This window comes from Phalacrocorax aristotelis, chromosome 14 (assembly GCF_949628215.1).
Source record: "Phalacrocorax aristotelis chromosome 14, bGulAri2.1, whole genome shotgun sequence".
In the NCBI taxonomy this organism is placed as follows: domain Eukaryota; kingdom Metazoa; phylum Chordata; class Aves; order Suliformes; family Phalacrocoracidae; genus Phalacrocorax; species Phalacrocorax aristotelis.
Window position 1 is genome coordinate 7,992,686 of NC_134289.1, and position 25,499 is coordinate 8,018,184.

At 40.3% G+C, this 25,499-nt stretch overlaps 1 protein-coding gene across 5 annotated transcripts in view; it reads left to right on the forward strand.

The window, feature by feature from the left end:
* Positions 1-25,499, forward strand: part of ANK3 (ankyrin 3) — a 375,938-nt gene that overhangs the window by 146,250 nt on the left and 204,189 nt on the right. For 3 of the 5 annotated variants that reach the window (XM_075109649.1, XM_075109652.1, XM_075109657.1), the window contains exon 1: positions 20,197-21,730. The exons of the other annotated variants lie outside the window; for them this stretch is intronic. In XM_075109649.1, coding sequence (XP_074965750.1) covers positions 21,617-21,730 — 114 coding nt within the window. In that variant the 5' untranslated portion in view covers positions 20,197-21,616. Of the gene's footprint in view, positions 1-20,196; positions 21,731-25,499 lie in introns of those variants that run through there. 5 annotated transcript variants of the gene reach the window in all.

The window sequence follows — 25,499 nt, forward strand, 5'->3', positions numbered from 1 at the left end:
ATTCCTGAATAATTAGAGGTGCAAGTACAGGTGCTCTCAGACTTGGAAGCACCTTTGTCCCTTTCTGGGCCTCCGCTGTGTCTAAGTGGCATTGACTTCTGTCTAACCTGGAGGTAGAGAAAAGGAATCCCATCTTACTTATGGAGTTGCCTTCCCCAGCTGTCTTTGATTGTGGGAAAAGCATGGCAGAGGGTGGTGTTGGTGTGAATGGTCCCTGCTCTCAGCTCCCTGGCTGACAGCTTCATTGCTGAGCTGTCAAATTAAGTTGTCCTAAAGCAGCATGTTCTACTGAGCCTTGCTCAGACAGGGATCTGCGAGTGTCCCCCTCTAGGATGCTGCACAGGTATTGCCTCTCTCTCAACAACTTGCCGTTTATCTCAGTTTCTCCAAGCAGCTGAGCTTGCAGTTGTCCCCTGCAACAAGAAGGGGATTTACATGGGTTGGACAGGGCTATACATGCTGTAAGGCAGGCTTTTCCACACCCTTTTTCTTACAGCTAGACAAGCAGTGGGAGGCTATGCTCTACAGGCGATTCAGTGGCCACAGGTTGGCACAAGTTTTTAAGTCTTTGAAGTGTTTGGACTGGAGTTGCAGATTTGGGGAGCTGAACTCTCCTGGTGATCCCAAAGCCTGTGGACATGGTGTGCAAAGGATGTGATGACTACCTGTACTATTACATGAACAAGAATGATGACTTGCCTGGATGTTTATAGTTTTAAAGAAAAGCAGTGGGTTGCTGGTGCATAATGTACAAATGAGACAGTAAAAATAGTTAATAAATACCAGTTTGTATCTCTCTAAATAGGTGATAGCTGGATTAAATGCAAACTTTGTGGATAGGTTTAGCATCAGATGTTGTTGTGAGCTTTTTTCCTTTTTTTTTTTCTATTTGTTAAATGTTTTTCACTTTGAGAAATCTATTAACCCACATGTTTGGCTACAGCATTTGCCTGCCAAGTCTCGTTTTAAAGTAAAATCAGTTTTTTGAGCAACTGAGGCATAAAATAGTCTTTAATGAAAATAGCAACAGACACTTAACTCTACCCGTTCCAGCCAGCTGTCATAATAATGTGAACCATCAAAGTTAAAAGTCACTTTTGATCACAGATATTTTGAAATCGATATTGATAGAAGGGAGTCAGTATGATATGTAATTTTGCTGTATTCTTAGTATGTCTTTTTGAATACTGTATGGTAAAAAACCAGTTTCAGTTTTTTATCAGATGCACTCATAAATTAGACTGAAATCCTTATTTTTTGGTTAACCTGCAGTACCAGCTGGAAATATTTTGTTGATGTAGTTCTTCAGCGACTATGCCCATAGGGCACATTCTGACATGCTCGACTCCCTTTGCTGCCTCCTCTCTCTTCTTACATGGCCTTGACTATTTTCCTATGGCTTTATCTGTGCCAGGTATGACACAACCCCTTTACAGTTGCCAATGCGAACAGCATGTCCTAAAAACAGTGTGATCCAAAAGGGGAAGAAATGTTCTGCTGAGGGCCAGGTTTTGAGCGGCTATGTTGAAACCTAATCTCTTCTCTTACAATGGCTTTGCATGAGCATTTGGTGTATACCCTTGAAAACTGAGGACTTGTCCTTCTGGGGAACTTCAACTCACTTCTTTTTTTTTTAATTTATTTTAAGACCCCCACTGTTCACTTTCTGATCCTCGGAGCCATAGTGTCATCTCCATGACAAACAGGTGACCTGAAAAGTCAAATACTCCAGAGGATGGGGTCAAGTGACCTTTTTCGTTATCATTTGCATAGAAGATAGTGTTTGTTACTAGGCTGTCTGCATTTGTTAATGTGTCTGCTGCCTGGGCTTGCACTTGTGCTAAAACTTTATTCCCTGCCAAAGAGAAGATAAGAAATGAGGCTTTATGTTATTCAGAACTAACTTTAGAAAGATTTAAAATATGAGTAAAACGTGACACCATTGTTCTTGCTGGTCCAGGTTGGGTGAGTTTGTTTTAATAATAATAAAACAAACAAACAACCTAACCTAAAATATTGCCTTGAAATTCGAGCAAGAGAGAATTGTTTTCATGCACTTCTTACTATTGTGCTCTTTTATGAAGGGAGCTCGAAATCCCAGTGATGTCGATAACTTTATTTCTTGCTTTGAAGTGGATAAATTCTGAGTTGGATTTATTCATTCCAAATATGGAGCTGAAGTTTGCTGTGTCTTGTGATCCATGACGGCTGGAGTTAGGCTTGTGGAAGGTGTTCATACTGGAGAAGGCAGAAGGGAGGTACCTGGGTTCAGACAGATTCAAGTGTAATTGCAAGGAATGACTTCTCTTTTGTACCTAAGAGAAGACCTAAGGTGTAAGCTCAGCAGTCATCAGGTAGACGCATAAGTGCAGTCAAATCAGGAGGAGTGACTGCATAGAACTGTAACAAAATTTAAAAATAGTTGTTTTTGTAAAGGCTGAAAGTCAGCTGAAACAGTAGTTATTTTGGGTTTGCCTCTTACGTTGATAAAGAGACGAATTTAAGCGAGGTACGTCCTATCCAGTTATGCTGTGCTATGTTTTTCCAATAATTAGTCTTGGCCCCCTTCTGTTTTCACTTTTTTTCTCCCTCTTTTTTTTTAACAGTATTGGCATCAGTTAGCTTTGGGTTCTGCAGTTATGAAAAGACAGATCTCAAACCTTAAGAAAACAGCTGGTCAAGAACGCAGAATGTCATTAACACAAAACTTCAGCAACTTACCAAAAGTCTCTGGAAGCAACTCAGAATGATTTTATGCTCAGCCATCGAGAAGTCACATTATTGCAAAGCTAGGAGATCGTTTGTGGAATAGAGGCCAAAGTTTATCACTTGACCTTTTGAAATGTTTAACCCCTGCTCTTTAGACAGGTTGTACCCTGCTGCCTGTTAAACCAGATCATTGGGAAAAGCCTTTTAAACATTAAGGTGACTTTCCAGCTGGATTGTATTTAACTGATAGTTTTAACAATACAAGCGAGTTCCAGCCCATTACTGAGATGCTGCCAAACCCCTGGATCAGAGAATATCTTGTTGCTCGTGCCTCTGCCAAGATGTTACTAGCTTCTGTTATTTCATTCCCAGAAACTCCAGCTCAGCCTCGTCCTGAAATAAATGAGCATTCATTTGTCTGTTGCTCAGCCTTTCTTCTGTAATGCCATTTGCAGATTACTTCTTTCTTGACTTGGTGACATTTCTGAGAATAACCTTTTAGGCTTGCTTTGCTTTACTTCGTACCAGTCACTTAGATATTACTTAATTGCCCTCAGTAGAATAACTCCTGATTTGTACACCCGTATAGAGAGATCAGAATTGTATCGTTTATGCATAAAAGTATAAGGATTTCCAGCAATTTCATATCCTTTGTGGAGTTTGAATACTACTGGAAATTACATTGCAGTTTTTGGGGAAAAAATGAAATTCAGTCATTTAAATCACAACTGCATAAAGAAGGGGAAATGTAAACATAAAATTCTTCCTTTCTGGAGGGGAAACTGGGCAAGATTAATGGATGTCTTCCTTCATATCGTACATCTCAGTATTTGAACAGAGCCTTGGTGTTTTGGATTTCTTCTTTGTTTAGTACCAACACCTTAGAACATGCAGGTACCTCCTTAATGTGTCTGCTTACATCCAATAGTAAAGGTAAATAACATTAGGAATAATTTGGAACAGAACAGAAAATGAAACGAAATTATATTCCTTAATTTGCAATGTTCTTGCATTGAGGAAATTCTGTTGCTCTGTCACCCTGTATGTCCTCACCAAAAGAATGTGAAATGAGAATAGATGAAAAGAATGGCAAAAGAATCACTTCTTGCATGAGGGGAAATTAAATAGAGTAGGTCTCTACATCTTGGAGAGGAGTGAATATAGAGGAATATGATAAAGGTGAATAAAATCATGCGTGATGGGGTGAAGATGAGCAAGGAACAAATCATTGGTGTTTTTATACAATATAGAGGAAATACTGTTTCCATGTGCAAGGTACAGTTAAATTGTGGATCTTACTGCTGTACAGTTATGAATGCAGGAAGTACCTGTGGTTCCAAAAGCCATTTCTGTGTCCAGACTTACTTGCCTACTTAATTTCTTTATAGTTGTGTCTGTCATTTTGGATCCAACAAATGTCAATTCATGCAAATCTTCATAACCATAGGCCTTGAAAATGCTTGTCAGGCACCTGAGCCAAAGCTCTGCATCAACATTAGGCTTCCTTCCCATGGAAAGGGCTGGAGTTGCCATCCCTTCTAGACAAATGGACAATAAAATAGGAGTACCTGGTTTCTTATGCCCATAATGGTCCTACTCAATTTTTCCTGCAAAACCTCCCATGGGATGCTAGAGAAGTTTGTCTTTATTATCTCTGGTTGTAATCTTAGAGCTGCCAGGTGGCAGCAAGTATACCCAGGTATCTTTTCTGATTTACTGCTTCTCCAACCCTGGTTTTGCATGATCTTCGCCAGTAAACAAACAAACAAAAAACCCCCAAAACCAACCAAACAAAAAACCCATCATCAAGCCCAAACTCTGTTTGCCTTTAATGTAGCTTATACTCGTACTGAAGCTAGGTAAAAATGGACCAAAGGTCATTTTCAGAGGGGTGAAATCCTGTTTAAAGTCCCTAAGTGTAGTGTTGGTTCTTGACAAGGCCTTTCTAAAGACCAGGACACACTAGGTACAGGCACGTAGGTGATACTTAAACCATTTGAACACGGCTGCAGTTTCCTTTCTTGGAAAGGAAATTTAGGCAAAAGTGCTAGCTAGCTATTTCTTGCTCTCCTTTGATTCAAAAGTCTAGATTTTGCACAAAGGGATAGCACAAGGCTCAAAAATTGCCTCTTATAAAACCATCTGCTGTGAGTGAGCATGATGTTTAGCCAAATCTTTTTTTTCTCTGCGATGTTGATACTGGTAATTGTCCAAATTTCTAAATGGTTCTCCAAAACTGTAATTCTTTTACTCACCAGATTTTTGCATAGCGTTATCAAAAAATGCCCAGAGAAGCATGCTTTAGGAGATTCCCCCCCACCCCGGTAAATTATTTTAAATGCTAACAAATATGAAAGAAGCAAAAGTATTTTACCACTTTGGAAATGAAAGTTCCAGAGAATTCTAGGTTTATGTTCCTGGATCAAATTGCTGGGATAAAAAGATGTGTCCTCATCTAGTATTTAAAAACCAGCTATGTTCAATAACGTTATCAATGTACTTGGGTGGCTGCTCACCACACCTGGGTCTCAGTTTGACGTTTTCCTTAGCAGACCTCATAACAGTTGATAACAAGGGTGAAGAGCATCTTTGATTTGTGCACCTCATTGTGCAACTTTAAAGATTCTTTAAGTATCGCTATAGGACACCTTTGCACAATGGGGTCTCTTGTATATGTTGGGTTTTTTTTTTAAATACAAGTTTTAATCAGAACTTCTTAAAATGTGTTTTATGTCAAAACATCACATAGAGAAGGATCACAAGAAGCAATGTAGAAGGTTATCCTTATTTTCTTCTTCTGGGTCGGAGAGAGATATCTTGCTTGTTCTGACGGATAAAACCTTCCTTTGTTTCACTTAAATGCACTTGCTGCTGATGTACTTAAAGGCAGCGATCATCTGTGTTTCCACAACTTCCATTTGGAGAGCAGTAGAAGAAGGAAAGAGTGCCTTTTGTAGGTAGGGTTGTTTTTTTTTTTAAATCAGGGTCTTCATGTGATCTGATAATATTGACTGTATTGACAACTTGGAGAGATTGCATTATTCTGACTCTCCATAGGTTTTGACTTCAAAATCCCCTTTGGGCCTTTCCAGTTCGGCCTCATGTAAGTTACTTTTCATACTCGGGGCTGGTAAAATGGAAAATAGAGGTTGCCCCACTGAGAGAATAAAGATCTCTTCAAAAACCTGCTAACGGAGGGAGACTGTTGAGGGCTGCAGCCTGACTTGCTGTGGTCTTTGCTGGATGTCCTGAAGGTTACCCAAGCAAGAAATTGAAAATTCATCTTCCTGTTTCGGTATTACTGGGCTAATTAATTGAAAATAAAACAAGATTTAAAAAAATGCAGAGAGCCATTATTCTACAAATAGGGCCCTAATCTTCTTGTCACTGTGCTTAGGTGGTGGTGAAGTATTCAACTACAGAGGAAAACTTCTTTCTACTGTTTTAACAAAACATCTATGGTTTTCTGTGATGTCCTTTCTTTTCAGTTTGTGTGTGAGTGTGTTTACTTGAACTCTTGTTTCCCAAGGAAATGAAGGTTTACACGATTTTAAAACCATATTTTGAGAGCCCCAGGGAAAGTGAAGAGGACTGGATGCTACGGTGGCTTAGTGATGTGGGAAAGAAGCTGGCAGTGTGGTGAGGGGCGGGCAAACTGGCAACCGGGGAAGGGCTGGAAGGGACTGGCAGGGCACCTGTGGCAGTCGCCTAAAAGAAGTGGTGGGGACCTGAAGTTGTTGAGCAAGGACTGAAGTGGAAGCGTATGATTCAAATGTGATGTGGAAAATCAGCCCTAATCAGGTCTGCTTTTCAGGGAGCAGCTTCTTCAATTTTAAAAAATGATGTGGGATTTTGGAGAGTGTACCTGTAGTACGCATGGAATGGATTAACATGCCCATCCAACTGAACATATTCATATAGTAATGGTTTGGGTTTTTTAAAGGATAAAAGTGTGTCCTTTGGAATGGCTTCTGTTTATATCCTTCATGTACTGGTAGGCCTGCCCATACTCCAGACAGCACCACAACAAACTGCCAGAAAGCTTTTTTCTTTTTTTTTTTTTTTTTTTTTTTGTAGACAGGCAGCAGTAGCCAGCCTTTGTCAGGGAGGTCGGGCTCCAGCGCCGGCTCCAGCAGCATTCCAGGAACTGGTGCTGTGGCTGACCTTGTGGCAGCTATTCTCTACTGCAGTAAGACTGTGCCTTCTGAGACTTCACATGCTGTAAAAACTGAAAAGAATATACACGCTTTTGTAAAGTTTTGGAGGGTGACACTGAGCATCCAGCGCTTAAAGGAGGTGCGAATGTGGCTGGAGGAGGCTGTAGGGTGGAAATCCAGCTGGCAGTAGTCCACGGCCTTCCCTGACGCCAGTTAGTGCTGATGAAAAATCTTGCCTGGTGCTTTTAAGGTGTTGCAAATTAAAGTGCTTTCTCTCTCCCTTGGCCCATCCTTGTGTGTGAACTCAGTCGCTACATCACTAAATACACAAAAACCTTACTAAGGCAAAAAGAGAGATGCTTCAATTAAGTGGGTATGCTGTTTGTAATACATTTATCATGCAGACAGTAGCTTCCACCCCGTTTTAGAAGAGACAAAGACAGACCACGTGTCGGTATGTAGGGTGAATATACTGCAACATGGGTGCTCTTCCTGCAGATCCATCAGGAACGGAAAACTGTCATCTGTCCTTTTTTGTACATTGGATTTTGCCTTGGATGACGATGTTGGAACAAAGGTGAATGCTCGCTTCCTTTTGTCTGAGTTTACACGCTTAACTAGACCTATGGCTGGCGTTAATTTTCACTGCTCTGTTAAACTAGAGAAAACCAATGTAACTACACTCAAATATAGATGGCTCCAAGCCTCTGGTAAGATAGGAGGGAGAGGGAAGAGGAGGCAAAAGGCATGTTCTATGCCCGGGTCCCAGTGCAGAATACACTGTGAGTTGCCGCTTTTGTGAAGCGGAAGGTAGGTGGAAAAAGTGAGCTACAGAAAATAAAGTCACATCTCCATTTTTATTTTGTTTATGAAGTGCACACTGCTAGTTTTCATTACTGCTGGTAACTTTACTATTTGTTTTTAATTAGTGGTGTAATGGCAAGCATCTTCAAAACAATAGGAACTGCAGTCTATGCTTTTCTGTCTACAAACAAAGTCTAGAGGTTTTGTGGTTTAAAAGCGAAGGCATGAAGAACAAGATTACACCCTGCCTGCATTAACAGCCAAGGGTTGAAGTTGCAGAGCAGGATTTTCTTAAAATGCAAAGACTGAGGATGCCTTGCTGTGGGTATAAAAGTACCAGCAGCATTTTGGATCTTTGAGTGCAATGGTGAGATCATGGTTTTCATGAAGTCTATTATCATGATGAGACAATTATTCAGCCTACGCACTGGAGGCCTATGTGAACTAGCTGATTCTGATTAGTACTTCTTTTTTTTTTTGACTGAATAGTATGTAAATTGTTCATTTGCTGTTCACAAACACACAGTTCTTGCAATGCAGTCCAAAACTTGTTTTTCATTATCACTGTATCTGCAGCCTCTGCCAAATTATACAGCTACTCAAACCTCATTTGTAATGGATTGTGGCCTCTATAACTTGCTCGTTGGCTAGCCTGTCTTCATGCAGCCTGCAGATACCCTTCAGAATATAGACTTTAATTCTAGAAAGCAGCTCTAAGGCTACGAATTAAACTTCAAATTTTTTTCTGCTTTTATAAGCTATGTATTATATATTTAGAAGAAACATGTTATTAACTGCTCTGGTATCTCTAAACAGCAGTGATTTTATATAGTGCTTTTGCAATTTAACACCAAAAATGTTGCCATCTCTGTAAAGAGTCCATATAAAATTACAATTTTGTGTGTGTGGTAGAACAGGAACATCTTGTTGTGGAAGAAAGAAGTGGGGCCTAGGACTTGTACTCACAGAAGTAATCAAAACGTGATGATAAAGAAAGAGATGGAAAAAGCCTATTAGATCATCTTAGCCATTATCTTGACAATGCACAATGCAGAATTGTTCTTTACAATTCTTTTCTGTATTTTCTAGCTCAGTTTTGAATGGACAAGTGATGGGCTTCCGCCATTTTCTTTGGAGTAGAATTCGGTAATGTGCCTGTAATTTAGAGCAGACTTTTCAGCATATTGTATATTTCTGCATAGTTTATTGTCTTTAATTTCTCTTAAATTTTAAACCCATGAACTAATTGTAGATTTTACTTTTTATTCTATTTTAGATACACTAAGTAATACATTTTATAAGATTTTTCAAACTCACGAATAATTCAGACATCACTATTCTCTTTTGATTTGGATCTTCATTTGGAGCTCTGGTTTCTGCAGCAAATGCTTCTGATAATGTGAAGCATGCTAATGGTCATAGATTTTTACATTAGAAACTGAAAATATATTTCTAACTGTCCAACCTTATTAAAGCATACAACACTGAAATCAATAAAATAGTTTTGTGCTGTCACAGTAAGGTTGAATTAAGAACAACAGGCTTTTGGAAGCTGGGGTGTCCGTGGTCCTCTTGGTATGATGGTCACGGGATGGCCAGGAGTGTCACCAACATAAATATTGCCAAATGGATCTGAATATGTGTTTTAGAAGGGAAAAGCTTTAAAGTTTTCATCTGGTCATAGTTAGAATTTTATATGGTAAAGATTTTGTCTGTGAATGGCCAGACAACTAGCCTTGTAAATATCTGGTATGTAGTTCCTTCAGATTTCTAGTCTGGCAAGTGGGCAGGGAGACAGGAGTTTCCAGTTCCTTCATTTAATAATGTTGTTGGTATTATTATGTTTTAGACAACTGCTTACACATTAGTCTTCTAATGCTCACTTATGTATTAAGTTGCAATAGGGAGATCACGCGTTTATCTTGGACGCAGGGTTTTGGTGAATTCCGAGCGCTGTTTAGGGGGCTACCTGAGCCACAAGACACAGACTCAAGCCTGCTTTCGTGATTTTGTTTTTTAAAAGTACAGGTGTTATTATCGATTTCCCAGCTCTGGAACCATTTTGATAGTGTTCAGCACTTGCTTTCTGCAAAGGAGCTATGCATGCATATGTTCTTGCTTTTGTAGCGTCCTGCGGACTTTCATGAGCCTCTGGAGTAGTATGGGTTCTCTGTCTTTCCTAAAGGTCAATGATCAAGTTGCCGAGTCTCTCGCATTCTGTTGCAGAGCTTCATTATACTTATTGTTAAAAATTTTCATAGTATCTTACCCAAATCTGTGTTGCAGCAATTTAAACTTCTTACTCCTATTACTATCCATAGTAATAGTGGAGAACAGACTATTTCCTTCTGTGTTTTGGCAGGCTTTGATGGACTTAAGGACTGTTGCCATGTTCCATTAGTCATCTTTTCTTTCAGCTAAATGAGGTTGTGTTTTACAGACTTCTGATTGCTCTTGTTGCTTTCCAAATATTCATATCTTTCTGGAAACAGAATAGCACAAGTCAGTCACAGTCTACCTGCAGCTTTGCAAACGCTAAATAGAAGACAAAGATTGTTTTATTGTGTGGGCTATACTTCTGCACCCTACTGTGCTGTTCGTCTTCTGTCCCATGTTGAATGGCAATGTTTTATAGTCTCCAGGCCCTGCTGGAGAAGTCAGCTATTTGCTCCCTGGCCTGTCCAACTGGTTTTTCTCCTCCTTATCATTCTCACTGAAGTTCACCTGTTTTAGTTTGGCTGTTTTTTTTTTTTTTCCCCCTGAACCATTCCTCTGGTTTTACGTACCAGTTTCATTTAAAATTTCTCTCTTTAACATGCATACACTTCTTGTAGTTTCCTGTTGTCTGCATTGGTAACAAACTTCCTTTTCTATTGCCCAAGTCATTAATGGAAACACTGGCAAGAACCAAAGCCAGGACAGACTCTCGGAGAACATCCATCCAGTTTGACAATGAATGATAATATCTCATTCCCGAGTTCAGTTACCAGATCCTTCTGGGATTAATCTAACAATCTTTTTATCAGTATGTGTCCCTTACCTTGCTTATGAGAATGTCAGGTACAAGTATTGCTTTTCTCCTGTCTTCAAAACCTGTCACCCTTTCATGAAACAAAATGAAATTAATTTTATACAGTTTCCTCTTGACAAATCCAGATTTATTGCACGTCATCCCATTACCTTCTGGGTGATGACAAATTCTTTGAGACGGGAGTTTTCTAGGAATGGGAGTTAACTGGACCAGTGTAAAATTTTATTTATTTATAGGGTAACAATTCTTATATGTTTTCTTATCTTCTGCTCTTTGTAGTATTGATTATTTAAAGTTTAGGTTTATCAAATATTTTAGGTAGAATTTGTTCTATCTTTAGAAGAGGAACCAATGCATTTATCTCTGAATAGAACTTCCATGAAACTTTCCTCCTTCCCAGGCCCTCCACAAATTACTTTAAAATAAAACAAAACACAAGAAAAGAAGGAAAAAAAGATTTTAAAAGCACCTTTAGATCTTATGCAGGTTTGTATCCAATCACATGGGTTTGCCTGGTTTGTTTTTTTTTTTGGGGGGGGAGGAAGTGGGGGGAGGAGGCAGGCAAATGAGCAAGATTGCAGTGCTGACTGGTATTTGTCTTTGCTAAGTGTGTGTGTGAATATGAATGTCCAAAGCCATTTATTACTACCCATAGATTCAGAGAAGCGTTCAGCAATGTTTTGTGAAGAACAGTGATTTCAGAGTTAACGCAATAAATTCTTCACATCTCCAGCTGACAACTTTTTCCTAGAAATTTAGTGCCTGAAATAGGACACAGTGTTCCAGCTGAGAGCCAAGCAAAGCTGTGGAGGAGAGACATTCCTTTCCTATGTCTTCAAGGCTGTTACTTCTGTTTTTACATCCCTGGCATGATATTTGCCTTCTGTTAACTTATGTTCAGTTTGTCATACAATACAAACAGACCAACTCCCCCTCCAACCTCATAATCTCCAGTTTGCAGTTACCCCTCTCTAAAGCAGGAGTAATACATTCCTCCTCACCCCTCTATACTGTGTATTTAGCTTACAAACAGATCAGGGCAGGAACTGCCTCTTACTGTGTCGTTCCGAACAGGGTACTAATATTACCTGGGTTTTCAGGCACCACATCAATGTGCCTGTTCTGTGATAATTATTTTACAAGAAAGAGGTTTTTTCATATGCTAGCTGGCTCTTGCCAGGCCAAGAAAGAACTTGGGCTCCTGTGGACGTTAATAGCGTTATATGAAATTTATGCATAAACAGTATTTCTGAATTTTTGTAGTGGCAGTGAATTTTTTTTGCTTTTGACCAGTCTCCGCTAGTTATCTATCTTGCTCCAAGGGTTTGTTCTAGCAGGATTTTAGCACTGAAATTCTAACAGCTGGACTTCCTTTTTTCCCCCCAATAAAATTTAAATTGCTGTTTCTAAAATGACCTTGAAAGATCTTTGATATTGGTTGTTATTTTCAGAAAACTGAGGATTTTCATATGCCATTGTTTTAAGTGTAAACTTGTAGCTTTTATGACTGGTATATGAATTTACATATGGAAAATGAGAAAAAGTCACCTGAAAAATATGCATTTGATAACCTTCTGCTTCTTGTCATTGATTGTTAATGATTCTGCTTTTTACATTTTTGCTACAGAAGTCAAGTCACTGCTGCACAGAGCGTGCAGAACACTTACAGTGCTGAAACCTTACATGGGCAGCATGTTGAGATTTTAATGATTCCCTGACTTAATTATGGAGAGGATCCTTTGGGAATGAGACAAAGATGGTCATTTGAACATAGGAAAAGGAATAATGCATAATTAAGGAGTCTAATTAAATGAGTTTCTTATGCTGGAGTGGATTGGGGATTTATCTTTTTTTTGCTTTTGTATTTTAATTTTAAACGTTGCCTTAAAACTTAATAAATCATGTGTATATTGGTAGGAACTAGGGTCTTCACTGAGAATTCTGCACTTAATTTTGCTAAATGGCAAGACTGCAGTTAGAGTCAGTGTTAGTAAATATGTCCTCTGTACTTGCGGAGGGAGCCTAGGTCCAGCACGCAAGTGTTAAACTGAACAGGGAAGGAACTGAAACTGCAGCTCTCTTTGGCTCACATGTACCCCTTTTCCTTGTCATAGGAATATTGCATTTTAGGAGCAGATTTTTTTTTGCATATGCAAGTAGTTCAGAGAAATTAAGAATGAAAAATACCTACCATACAAAACACGTCAAGGAACCAGTTTTCTTCCTCTCTTGTACTTTCTGTATTTTTGTACCACAGAAGTTCAACAAAAAATGGGAAACACAACTGGGAAATGCTGGAAACTTCAAAGAATGCTTTTCTTGTGACCTTTGCAGATGGGTCCTTTGTTATACGTATTCAGCAACTTCTTATTTCAAAATAAAACAACAAGTAAGCTGCTCTTGATGTGCAGAGCTTGGCAAGAGGAAATATACGGGCACCGGGTCACTTAGTGCAGCTCCCTGCTGTCGAAGGTGGGTGGGGTAAATAACCCGTTTCATTAGGTAATCAGGCACTGCCTTTGCCCAAAGTTATACATATTTTTCCTTTTGTGGCTGTGTCACGGTAGGGAATGAAAAATAATATTATCATGGTCACAGTATCTTCCTAAGGCGAAGGGGGCTTACTAGCCCTGGATACACATTGTACAAGGATTTACGTGGAAGGTCACTTAGTCAAAATTTGGTTTAGTCTAAAGTACGTATTTTCAACTGAAACCTAACAAAAATCAAAGGATGCTTAATAAAGGGCACTGGAAAATGATCTATTAATTACAGGCAAAGGTTGCATCTATTTGTGACTGTTGGTCCCATCCCACTCTTTGTTTGGCAGCTTCATTTCCTTAAACAGATTCACTTATTGACCCCTTTGCAGGTATCGCAGTTCTGCAGTGGTATGGCTTTTTATGTGGCTTTTATTATGACAAGACTGCTACTGCTCCAGAAAAGGGACAGCAGGTGGGGACTTGGTGCCAAGTAGCTTGAAATACTGCAAAGATATTTCCTGCTGCTGTTTTGGGTTAATTTTAAACCACTATGAGGTGGGGCATTTTCCATCTGAGATGAGCAGGGAATAACTCCTCTTGTATCTGTCTGGGGACTGGATGACCTGGCAGAGGTACTTCTGAAAGCCACGCAAGGACCTCCTTGATACCTGCTTGCGTTATGTTGAAGGCAACCCCTCCACAGGCTGTGTTCACTGGATGTGTTAGCAAACTGGCTATTGCTTTCATGTGTTGGAGCAGACGTTAAGAGCAGCAGCAGTGATTAATTGTGCGCTCAGGGTGAAGTTTGTAACTGAACCATAAAATCCTGATGAATGGTTTTTGCATTTCTTTTTTGAAGCTCACCAGGAAGGGATAGATCCTCCCATCGTATCACAGACAGTGTTCAAACTATGCATCTGGGAGTGCAAAAGTGATATAAAGCCTACTTTTGCACTTAATCATATATGCTGGGATAGCTTTTCCTGGCTGTGCTGGTGTAATTTGCAGAGGCATCTAACAACTCCCAGATCAAAACTCTCGGTTTGGTGCCATGTAGCACCATCCCACTGACCTCCTGGTCCCCCTGTTGTATTAGGGCTTGCACTAGGAGAGCATGGTGGACTAGGTAGAGAGTTACTATGAAACTATGATTTCTGGGGAATGTTAACATACTGAATTTATGGTTTCAGAACATTATTGAGTAGTTCCAAACACGGGTTGAAAAATATGTCACTAACTGTGATCTGGTGTTCTACCTATTAACATGCTTGAAACCAATTTACTACCATTTCATAGGGTGATCTTTCTCAGCATCCCTAGGTCACCAATACTCTATATGTGAATTTCAGTCCTGGTTGTAGTCTGTTATTTGAATTGCAGGGAAAAATTAGAAAAACCTTTCTAAAAGTGCATGCTTGTATAATTTCAGTGGTTTCCAGGAAATGTAGGTTTTTAGCAATATTATTCTTGGTGGAGGAAGAACAGGAAGAAAGATTTTTGAGTGTTTGCTCAGCAGCAGTTTAGAGATTATGTATTTTACTGTGTTCCCTGCATTGGATACATTTCCTGGGCTCCTCAGCAATTCCATCCACAAACCCACACAAAATCTATCTTCCAATTAGTGTGCGTCTATAAATAAGATAGGCCAGTATCTTTTTCTTAGTTTGTTATGAGTCAGAGATGAAACTCTTTACACCATCTTCACAGAACAGTTAATACTAATTTGTCACTTTTAGCTCCCTTTGTATAGGCTTCAAACAAAATTATCCTGTTTTGAAAGTCAGGGATGATAAACTCTGGGTCCTGGGTACTCTGCAGTCTTCTACAGTCACACTTTCTCCTCTGCTGGTGCATGAGTGCATTGTTTTCCTCTCCCAGTTTGTTTGCAGGCATATTTACCATGCCTGCGTGGTGGCCTGGGACAGTTGAAGATTTATTGTGCCATTTTCTCTGCCCCTGAGGCCATGGGTTAAATGAGCCTTGAGTCAGCTTTTGAACTGTCCCAATTTACAATGTAAATCTTAAAGGCAAACCAAACTCAGCTGTTTTCTTTAAATGTCATGCCTCAAACTGGAAGTTAGTGACAAATTCGCAGACATGTCATCTTCATACTGGGAGTATGCTGGACTGCAGGAGGTGTAACTTCATCAGTTAAGCCAAACTGTGTCATCCCTGCATTGAGGAATAGTAATTTTGCACTTAATTCTGTGAGCTTGAATGTGATTCCTGCTTTGAGCTTGTTTTAGCTCAGAAAGCAGGTGATATGTCTGGAGAGTGCTTAGTGAAAGGCATATTCCATGACTGTTTTCTGTGTGGGTGTTTTAGGGGGGGTTGAGGATTTTTTTAGGGCGGTGTGGTGGTTTGGGGTTTTTTTTACATTCACAGTTGTTACCATTTCTACCTAAATTTTCAGTGAGGGCAGCAGGGTCATTTAAGAAGTAGTAAGCCTCTTGGTAGGACAGTACAAACACCCTTGGCTTCGGATAACTGGCCATTATCACTGCATCCTTGAATTTGTATAATTTTCAGTGCTTTTTTTTTTAAGCTGTTATGCCCTAAAGTAGTCAAACAAGAAATAAAATGCAATTCAATAAAATTCCATTTTTTACAGAATCATAGAATGTCCTGATATGGAAGGGACGCACAAGGATCATCGAGTCCAGCTCCTGTCCCTGCACAGGACACCCCAAATTCACACCATGTTTCTGAGGGCCTTGTCCAACTGCTTCTGGAATATCGCCAGGCTGGTGCCGTGATGCCTCCCTAGGGAGCTGTTCCAGGGCTCCACCACCCTCTGGGGGAAGAACCTTCTCCTAATGCCCAGCCTAACCCTCCCCTGGCCCATCTTCCTGCCATTCCCTCGGGCCTGGCGTTGGTCACCAGAGAGCAGAGACCAGCCCTGCCCCTCCTCCTGCCCTCGGGAGGGAGCTGCAGAGCGCCATGAGGGCTGCCCTTGGCCTCCTCTGCTCCAGCTGAACAAACCAAGGGACTTCAGCCGCTCCCCGTACGGTTTCCCCTCTAAACCCTTCCCCAACTTCATGGCCCTCCTCGGGACACTCTCCAGTAGCTTTATACCCTCAATGTCCTGCGGCGCCCAACGCTGCCCACAGCACTCGGGGTGAGGCCGCCCCAGCGTGGGGCAGAGCGGGACAATCCCCCCCCTCGCCCGGCTGCGATGCAGGGCTCGGTGCCCCCCAGGGCACGGCTGGCCCTCGGGGCTGCCGGGGCACGCTGGGGGCTCGTGTTCAACTTGCTGTTGGCCAGAGCCCCAGGTCCCTCTGCAGAGCTGCTCCCCAGCCCCTCGTTCCCCAGCCTGTCTGTGCATCCAGGGCTGCCCTGCCCCAGGGGCAAAATCCAGCACTTGCCCTTGTTAAAATTCATATGGTTGTTGATTTCCCAGCTCTCCAGTCTGTCCAGATCCCTCTGCAGGGCCTCTGCGCTCGAGAGTGTCAGCAGCTCCTCCCAGTTTTGTGTCATCGGCGCACTTAATTAGTATTCCTTCAAGAATTATACTGTAAGTTCAAAGAAGTTAAGGGGTAAGCATTATAAAAGTGGTCTATAAAATGCGATTTAGACATTTCCCTTCTCTGTGTAGTGCGTGCATCCCTTTGTAACTCTGTCATGTTTCTTCAAAGTTTCTCTGGGATTGTTATTGCCAAAGCAGAATTCTGCTAGAAGAGGCAGGTGGTGGCAGAAACTCAATGCAACGAAACAGAAGGGCAAAACAAGCCTTAACTTTTCTTATTTTCCATCCATTTGCTACTTAGTGACCTCGATTTTCTGCATGTTTGGAGATGGGTCCATCGTGCCCTGACATCAGATGTGTGAAAGGAGATAAACGTAAAAATAGATGCTAAATGAGCTTTTAATCTTGTTTGGTTTTGAGACATAAGGCCTGCTAGTCTAACGTGTGAGTGGACGAATCTTATGAGACTCCTTTGAACGGTTCTTTTATGAGTTAACTAAGTTTCACGTAGCATTTTTTATTTTTTTAATCTGAACTCTTATTTCTTCTGCTTAGCCTTCTCCCAAAGTGTTTTTTTTTCCATGAATTGGTAAATTGATATTGACCTTATTTCTAGTACGTCTTGTTCTTCTTTCTTCTCTTCTCACTTCCACTGCTTTTCTTAACAAAATCATCCAGAGCAGGGCTATAGCAGCAGAAAGATAGACACCCTTTTCCCCTTTTATCATTTGTTCTGTATCAGATAACGTGGAAATTAAGTATTTAAGAGTAACCTAACAAGAATTGGCTTTATTTTTCTTCATGTGTTTTCCTTTCCTTTGCTCTCTGCTCTTTCTATTCTACCTATAATGCTTCTTTTCATCTTTGGGGAAGTGTAAACAAACTTTATTTACTAGTAAGAGTTGTCATAGTGACCTTCTAGCACTGTGTGTCATTATAAGCGTTTTTTAATCCACAGTGGTCTTAGTGTAAATATTGAATGTTTCTATGGTGTTCCATCTTCCCTAGGAGAGCTCAGATTTTCACAGATCTGTTTTTTGACATATTCTTAGAAAACCAATATTCCCATGACTATCTCTTTTTTTTCCTTGTGCTTCATAATTATTTAAAATAAAAGTAACAGTGACAGTACCATCTTTGCTCTATAAGCTGAAGACTAACTGATAAATTAACTCAAATGATTACATCACAAAGACTTTTTCCCTCCTATAACTTCTTGTGCTTTTTCAAGACCTGTCTCAATGTTGTGTGCTAATGCCGTTTTGCAGTCTCTCTTGAATCTAGTTTTAACAGTGGGACTAGCAGCTTAAACTAAACCAAATGACACACTTTCAAGTTGCTAAAATCACTTTCTAGCCATTATAATGACTTTGTGAGTAGATGAAGCTAAGCAGACATTATCCTTGTGCTAACAGAAAGTGTAAATTTCCCATTGTTCAAGATACAGTTTATCATTCTCCTTAACTTTATCAGGACCCTATGGATTGTGCTGAAACACTCATTGGCATTTCATTAACTTTGTAATTAAGGGTGAAATCAAATAGCTTAATTATTTTACTGAAGTCTGAAAAGAAGCACTTAATGAAGTTTTCCAGTACCTAATTCACTTGAAGTGAGTTACGACGTATCTGGCATGAAAACCTTCACACTTCATCCAACTTTCATCTGGCAGTGCCCTGTTACCTTCTAGTGAATAGTGCCAGTCCACCATGTCCCCGAAAGCAGAAGTTGTGCATTTACAGTCTCTTTTCCACAGGGGTCTGAATCTTTTACTCACACCTGTTTTTTGTAACCTCTTTTCTGTTTGAGACTGTTCCAGCCTGCAAACTACATAAAATCTCCCTATCCCCTTGTACTGCTCTGACTATGAAGGATATTTTTTTTGACTGTTGCTTTACTACCTAAGACATAATTTCTCAAAGTTCTAGCTTGATAAGGCATTTTTTTCATCCTGAAATGTAATTCAGGAGTTTGGACTCTGCAGTTCAAGCAGGGAATAAACACATTCAGATTTTTGGTCCAGTTGGTTGGTTAGCTGAAAAGGTACTTGGGATTGAAGCAGGCTTGGCTGACAGATAAAATCCTTGCATTTATGCATATCTCAAGAGATTGGGTGAGTTCATGTATTACCCTCATTTGTTAGAATTATTCTCATTAATAAAAGCTTGGGCTGCTTTCTGTCTGCAGAGAATATGGCCTCTGTGCATAAGGTGGCATTAGGGCTTTTAAACTGCGTATGCACATATTATTCTCTCTGCCAACATTTAAAAAAGTAGGCTTCAAGTATTTTAAATGTATAACACATTATTTGTATTTCCGTTTAATGAGGTTATTTAGGCATAAATTATAGGCTAGTATGGTAAAAAAGTTCATGGCACGTCACAGGATTACCCAGCAAGCAATCAATGACAGCAGCATTCACTTGTGGCTCAAATAAGAAGTTGGCTTCCTGAGGCAAAGGCTCATGAGTCTTCCAAATCCATGTGGAAATGTGCTGGGAATAAGGGGGATCCATCTCTATTGAATTTTGTTGAATCCTTTTTCTGTTCTGCTCCTGCTGTATTTTCTAAGCACTTCCCTGCTAATAACTGCTTTCTGTCAGACGGGAACTAATGTCAACTTTATTTTACAGACAAAGAACTGAGCTTCAGAGAGAATAACTGCCAAGGTCATGCAGGCAGCTTGTGAGCTAGAAAGTGAAGCCTTGGGTGCTTCTTTTGTTGCCTTTTTTTTTTTTCTTTATTTTTTTTTTAAATAGACACAGAGCAGTCTTCCATTTCCTGCCAAAACTTGATAGCTTCTCCACCTGCCTCCTTGAGATACCTTCTGCAGCCCCCTTAAATCAGCAACTTTTCCCAGTTCTCCTCTCCAGTAGGGCTCCTGTGGTGCAATAGAGTCGTCTTACTGCTTCCCTGTGCTTCACTGAAGAGCTGGGCCAAAATCCAGATAGCTGCCTGAATGTGGCCTTTGCTTGCAGTTATGCCGTGCGGTTGAATGCACGCTCTGGGCGTTCTTCGGGTACGCTCTTTGCATCTTTAAAAACAGAAATATGTTTATTCAAGCTTCTATAGCACATGGAGAAGTGGGAATTTAGTACTCCTGGTTCAAAAACCAGGTGTTGCCCAAGTGCAACATTCCTCTTCCAGCAACTTTCCAAAGGCAGCATTATGTGAGCCTGCAGAAGTCTTTCAGATGTGGAGGAGAAGGAAGGCCAGGTACATGGTGGTGTGTAGGTACAGGGAGTTTTGGGTACAGACAGGAACCTGTGATTTTACTGCATCAGGAAGAAAGGTCCCTCAGGTCACATAACTCTGGTCTCCATCCTTCAGCATTTCTTAAAAGTCTTCCAAAATAAACAGCTTCTTAAACCTAGTTTGTTAGCCTATGAACAGTAGACAAGCAGCACACTATGTGATGACTTTTGGACGACATACACTGTGTTCAAAGTAGTTTCTGTTCTGGACACTTAAAAGGTTATTTTACTTTTAGCCATGTTTTGTGGAAACTGAAACAATGGCTGCATGTCACTTACTGGACCTCAACAAAACCTGGATTCAGAAAACATCTCTCAAGTTCAGGGGAAGAATATTTACAGCCTCATGAGACCTCTCTGGATTTATGCTACGCTCCAAAGGTTCAATATATTTTGGCTAATACCTCTTCAAATTTAAATTTATTTTTACCACAAATTCTGTTTTTTTTCCTTCTGGAAAGAAGTGCTAGGATCATGTAAAATACACCTGTTTCACTTGTGGAGACTTTTGGTTCTTATCTGAATGAAATCAGATTGCCTTAAAATGCTAATCTCCATTACTGTGAAGTATGCTACTAGGAATACTGGGAAAGGTTAAAAACAGCAATCTGGAGGCAAGCTGCTGATTGTTCCTATTTGTGTAGAAAAAAATGTGGTTCCTTATTTACTAGATGCTTGCTCTGTGTTCATCCTAGTAAAAGATCCTCCTGCAGGCCTTAATACTGCTGCTATTTTACCTCCCCTAATGAATATTCAAAAGCTGCAGTCATTGAGGACTCAGGTGGCAAAAATAGTAAGATGATTGAATCAAGCCTTGACATAAAAGCCTAAAAGTACATTTCCAACTACATGGAAATAGTACTGATTTCCCTTTCTGACCACGTAAAATAACGGTGCCAGGAAATCTCCCATGAATTAAATGCCTGTTTCACACACTAGTGTGATCGCATCTTTCTGTATGATGTGTTGTAATAAGTATGTTTAAAAAAAAAAAAGACAACAGGGCTTTCTGTAATCCTCTCTCACAAAATGTATTGGAATTGAAAAATGGGTATAAAGGGCACACTGTTAAGATATGGCAAAGCATGCATTGTTTGCTGCATAATGCAGTCAGGGTCTCCATGGTAAAAGAAATTTTTATTTTATTTTTTGTCACCATCAGCAGTTAACCTAAAGTAGGAGCTGCTCCATTTCATTATAGGTTAAATGACTTACCACACAAAACTAGCTGCGAAATGTACATCATTAACGCTGCGTTTTTTAATGTGTTTTAAAAACATGCTTTAGGATTAGTGAAGAAAATACAATACAGCATATGCTATTGTTCTGGAATTTTTTTTAATAGAAAGTGCTCCTTTTCAGCATTCCCCCTTCAGTGGAGTCACTTAGACACTTCCAGCTGGTGGCAGGGGATACAGCCATAATACAGCTTTCTCTGTCCCAGCTGTCTTTTTCATTACGTTAAATGCATTACGATGGCTGCATTGTTTTATAAAGGCTCAGGTACACAAAGGTATAGGAAGAAATCTGCAGCTATGTATTTTTGTAGTGACTGCAAGCTTCTGTGAGATCTCTGGATACTGAATGTGTTCCTGGCTCTGGTCACAGATTTCCTTCCAATCACTGGAACATTTGCAGTAAGGGCTGGCTAAAGGTGCCCGAGGAAATCACCTTTTACAAGGGAGCATTGTTGTAAAGGATTTTTAACGCATTATGGCTCACGCAGCATCACAGTTAAAGAAAACCAGGGATTTAGAAATTAATGCTGATGAAGAAACTGAGAAAAAAAGAAAACACAGGAAAAGATCCCGGGATCGGAAGAAAAAGGTATCTAGATCTGTGCCAAATTCTGACAGGGATTCTTTTGTTTTAATTTTCTTACCTTGCAATTGAAGTATCGAAGCTCGTTCTTGCGTGTAACTTTGTGACTGTTGGAGTAATTTGTTAACGTTGTAGAATCGCATTGATAACCACGGCTGTGGGGTTTGCAAAGCAATTGAATGTTTAATTGGATATTAGTTGATTGCAGTGATGATGCAGAAGGTGTGCATTAGTTTCCCAGATAAATCACTTGTGTTACCATGATATGCAAACTGTCTGTGAGTTGAAAATAGTTTGTAACCATGACGTGAGGTTAAATGCTGAGCTTTTTCTTAGGTTTAGCCGCATAATAGTTTAGCCTTACATACATGTACTTAAAAGGGATGTGTGTGGAGGCAGATTTTTTTTCTTTGTGTTGGGACTGTGTCACATGTTTGGCTTCTGAAACATCCATTTTTGGGATAACGGTACAGAAATAAGGTGTTTCAGTGTTTCTCTTTTTTCCTAAGGGTGAGCTGTTCTACAGAGTTGAGCTGTAACAATCTGCTATTAGCAACTTTCTTTTGTTAGGGAAATATGTGACTGAGATTGCAGAGCCTGCTTTTTCTCTGCCATAGATTTGTCTTAGCTGCAGAAAACCCTCCAGCACACCAGGATCCAAAAAATCCAATAGGCACTGCATTGCTCATTGTTCAGTGCTGGAGCCTCTGTGTGATTCTAGTCTTACTGTTTCTCTCTAAGGTATAAAGCAAAATAGTGACGTTTTGTGGCATAATGACAGATAAAGAGGCCAGCCACTTTGGCAGCTCTGTGGATTTGTCCTTAAAAATGACACCTTGTACGCTGCTCCGTAGAAATAAGGCCCTGCTCTGTTTTCTTCTCTTTGGCTGTATTTTATTATAATTTTTCAAGAACATATCAAGAAGCCAGTTGTCTTAACGGAAACCTGGGAATGTAGTATTTCTGTGTGCCTTTGTGAAATCCCCCTAAGGGGGGATTGGATAATCTTAATATGCTCAGAGAAGCGGTGCATGTGCTTCCTAAATGACATGTAGATTTCCTCTAACATATGTGCATCTTTTGGTTGGGTGAGAGTCAGCATTTCCCTGCCCTTTTCCTTTTTTTTTTTTTTTCCCTCTGCTGTGGCAGTACTGTACATAACGAAAAGCACCAAGAAACCCACTGCCTTCTGTTCTACTGAGCACATTAGGAGACTTTAGATGGCTGCAGTGAAGATACTGCAGCATGTTAACTGTAGGTATTTCTTCTGTGTGAATGTATACATACAGATCTCCTGAAACATCTTCCAATACCAAGGAGAGTGTGAAAATAAGATTCTGTCTTTGGGGCCAATTTTGAAGTGCTGCTGCTTGAAACTGGCCTGAATTAGTAATATTTTTCTTGTCTGCTGGTTGGGTTATGTGTGGGTCTGTAATGTAGCTACCAGGGTGGGTTTGTCCCCCCCAGCTGAAAATGACCACAGCAGTTAAGAATTTTAGGAGCTGGCCTGTCAACCCATATTTACCTATGGCTTGTGAGCTGAAATGTACTGTCTCTCAGCTAACTCTACTCGCGATACAGAAAGCCCACGTTGTACTTAATGCGCTCAAGTTTAACAATAGCGTGCCCAACCATATCCGTACGCTGTCTTTGTATGAGGGTGCTTTCTCAGTTTGTAATTAGAACAATATAGAAGGGATGTGGCAGTGAGAGGCTCTTGATTCAGTGAGGTGAGACAATTGCTTTGTGGACAAAAATGCTTTATTGTTTATACAACACAGTGCTGTAAAAAGGAAATCTCTTAGCAACCAGAGTGGCACATGGATAAATATCAGCCTATTAATCTCAAATGTGTGGATTTTTTCAGTGTTTTATTTCTGCATCTTAAGAATGAGATAAAATAGAGGGCTTTTGCTCCACCAAAGGCTTTTTTTTAGTCATACCCCAGCCCCTTCATGCCACACTGGAATTTGGTAGCTTATGCCAGTTTCTTTCTGGGTTTCCTTAGAAATTTGCAGATTCAGGGCATATAGAAGCTCTCTCTACTAGGAGAATGGAGCAAAAAGCAGAAATTGCTTCACTTAACATTTTTACATTTGGGCATCAGTCTTCTCATAGCAAAGACATGGTTTTGGTACCCGGTACAGAGGGCGTAGGAAGTCCAATAATTGTGGTTTGCCATTTTGTACTTTCCTGACTATTTAAAACATTTTCCCCCCAATTTTTCCACTATGAGTTGTGAGTCACTTCTTGTTCCTCTGCACCACCCACAAGCAAGCAGTACTTGGGGTTTTTTTGGTTGATCACATGATACTGCACAAAGCTAACACTTTGCTTCAGCAGTATACAGAAATATCCTTTAGGGTCTTCCAATCATATTGGCACAACAGAGAGTGCTAACATTTCTGGATAATTTATACAGCAAGGAGACCAAGGCAGCCACTGGTTAGAAAGTACTGCTGGTGGGAGCACCCAGTGGCCTAGACTTGATGATACTAGCAACAGTCATGCTGATTTATGTTCCTATTTAGTTTGAGTATTGCAGTCTGAGGGCAATATTTCACTGCTTTTGACTGGTTAAGCAATTTACAGTGTAATAATGTTTCTGTTAAGGCTTGCTTCAATACTTGTATGAGAGAAATGACCTTCTTAAGAATATACACAGAACAAAACCCTGTATTATATCCAATCCCATTTAATTTCAAGGCAAGATATTTTCAAATTGCCACACTTAGCTCTGTAGAGATGCTGTGCTTGTGTGCCCTACAGGCCCACCACGTTCTTTTTCTTTGCCTGAATTCAAGACATTTGTGAAGGTTCAGAGCTTAAGTAGTTTGACTCTTGTAAGAGAAAGGGATGGGGCCAGCAACTGAAGTGAGTACAGTGAAGGGTCTGCATTATACAGGTTTCCTGTTTATTCTGATCAGGTTTATATTACAGCTTCAAGAAGTTCTGCCTCTGGATGGTTGTGCAGTGTCCTACACTGCAAAGAGTTCGAGTACACCCAAGGGCAGACCTGAGCCTTAAATGGAATCACAGAACAAGCCAAGCCACTGTTAATATGTGATTGATAGGATGGCCAGTTTGATTCCTTAGAGCAGGGCTCTCTTTTGCATGGTTTGGTTTGTGAAAACTAGAAATTGTTTATTCTGTAATAATGTCTGGAAAGAAATCAGTTACTTAGTGCCTTTTCTAAAATAAAAGTGATCTCTTGGAATTTTTTTTTTTGTGCTCTCTGTTCAGTACATAGTAGAAGAGAAGGGCGGGTCTTGGCACATACTCAATGATTTATGTTTTATACAATATTCAGTAGGACTGAAATGGTTTCCATTTGCGTGTAGTGCTCAGGAGCTGGCATGTTCTTTGGGAACACAGAATAGCTTGATCATAATGCAAAGCCTGGCTGCTGCTGTCTCTGAGACATTAAAGGCTGTTGCTGTCACATCGTCTGCTGCTGCAAATTTGTGGGCAGCAGGGAAACTAACGGATGCCAATGTTGCAAATCCTGGTAATTTCGTCATAAGGCTTACAGTGTTTCAAGGTTTTACTTAACTTTCAGGTATGCTGGAGAAATTGCCCTGCAATTTCCTAATGGGTATAAATTGAAATGCTGTGTCAGGAATGTTCAACCTGTAGGTATGCGGCTGTTCACGTGGCTTTGTGGAGCTTGTGCACCTTCTGGGCTAGGCTCTGCCTTCAGCTGCAAGAGCCTGTGGGAGACAGCTTGGACTGCCCGAGGTAGCAGAGCTGGAAACACCTCCCAGGGGCAGCGGGA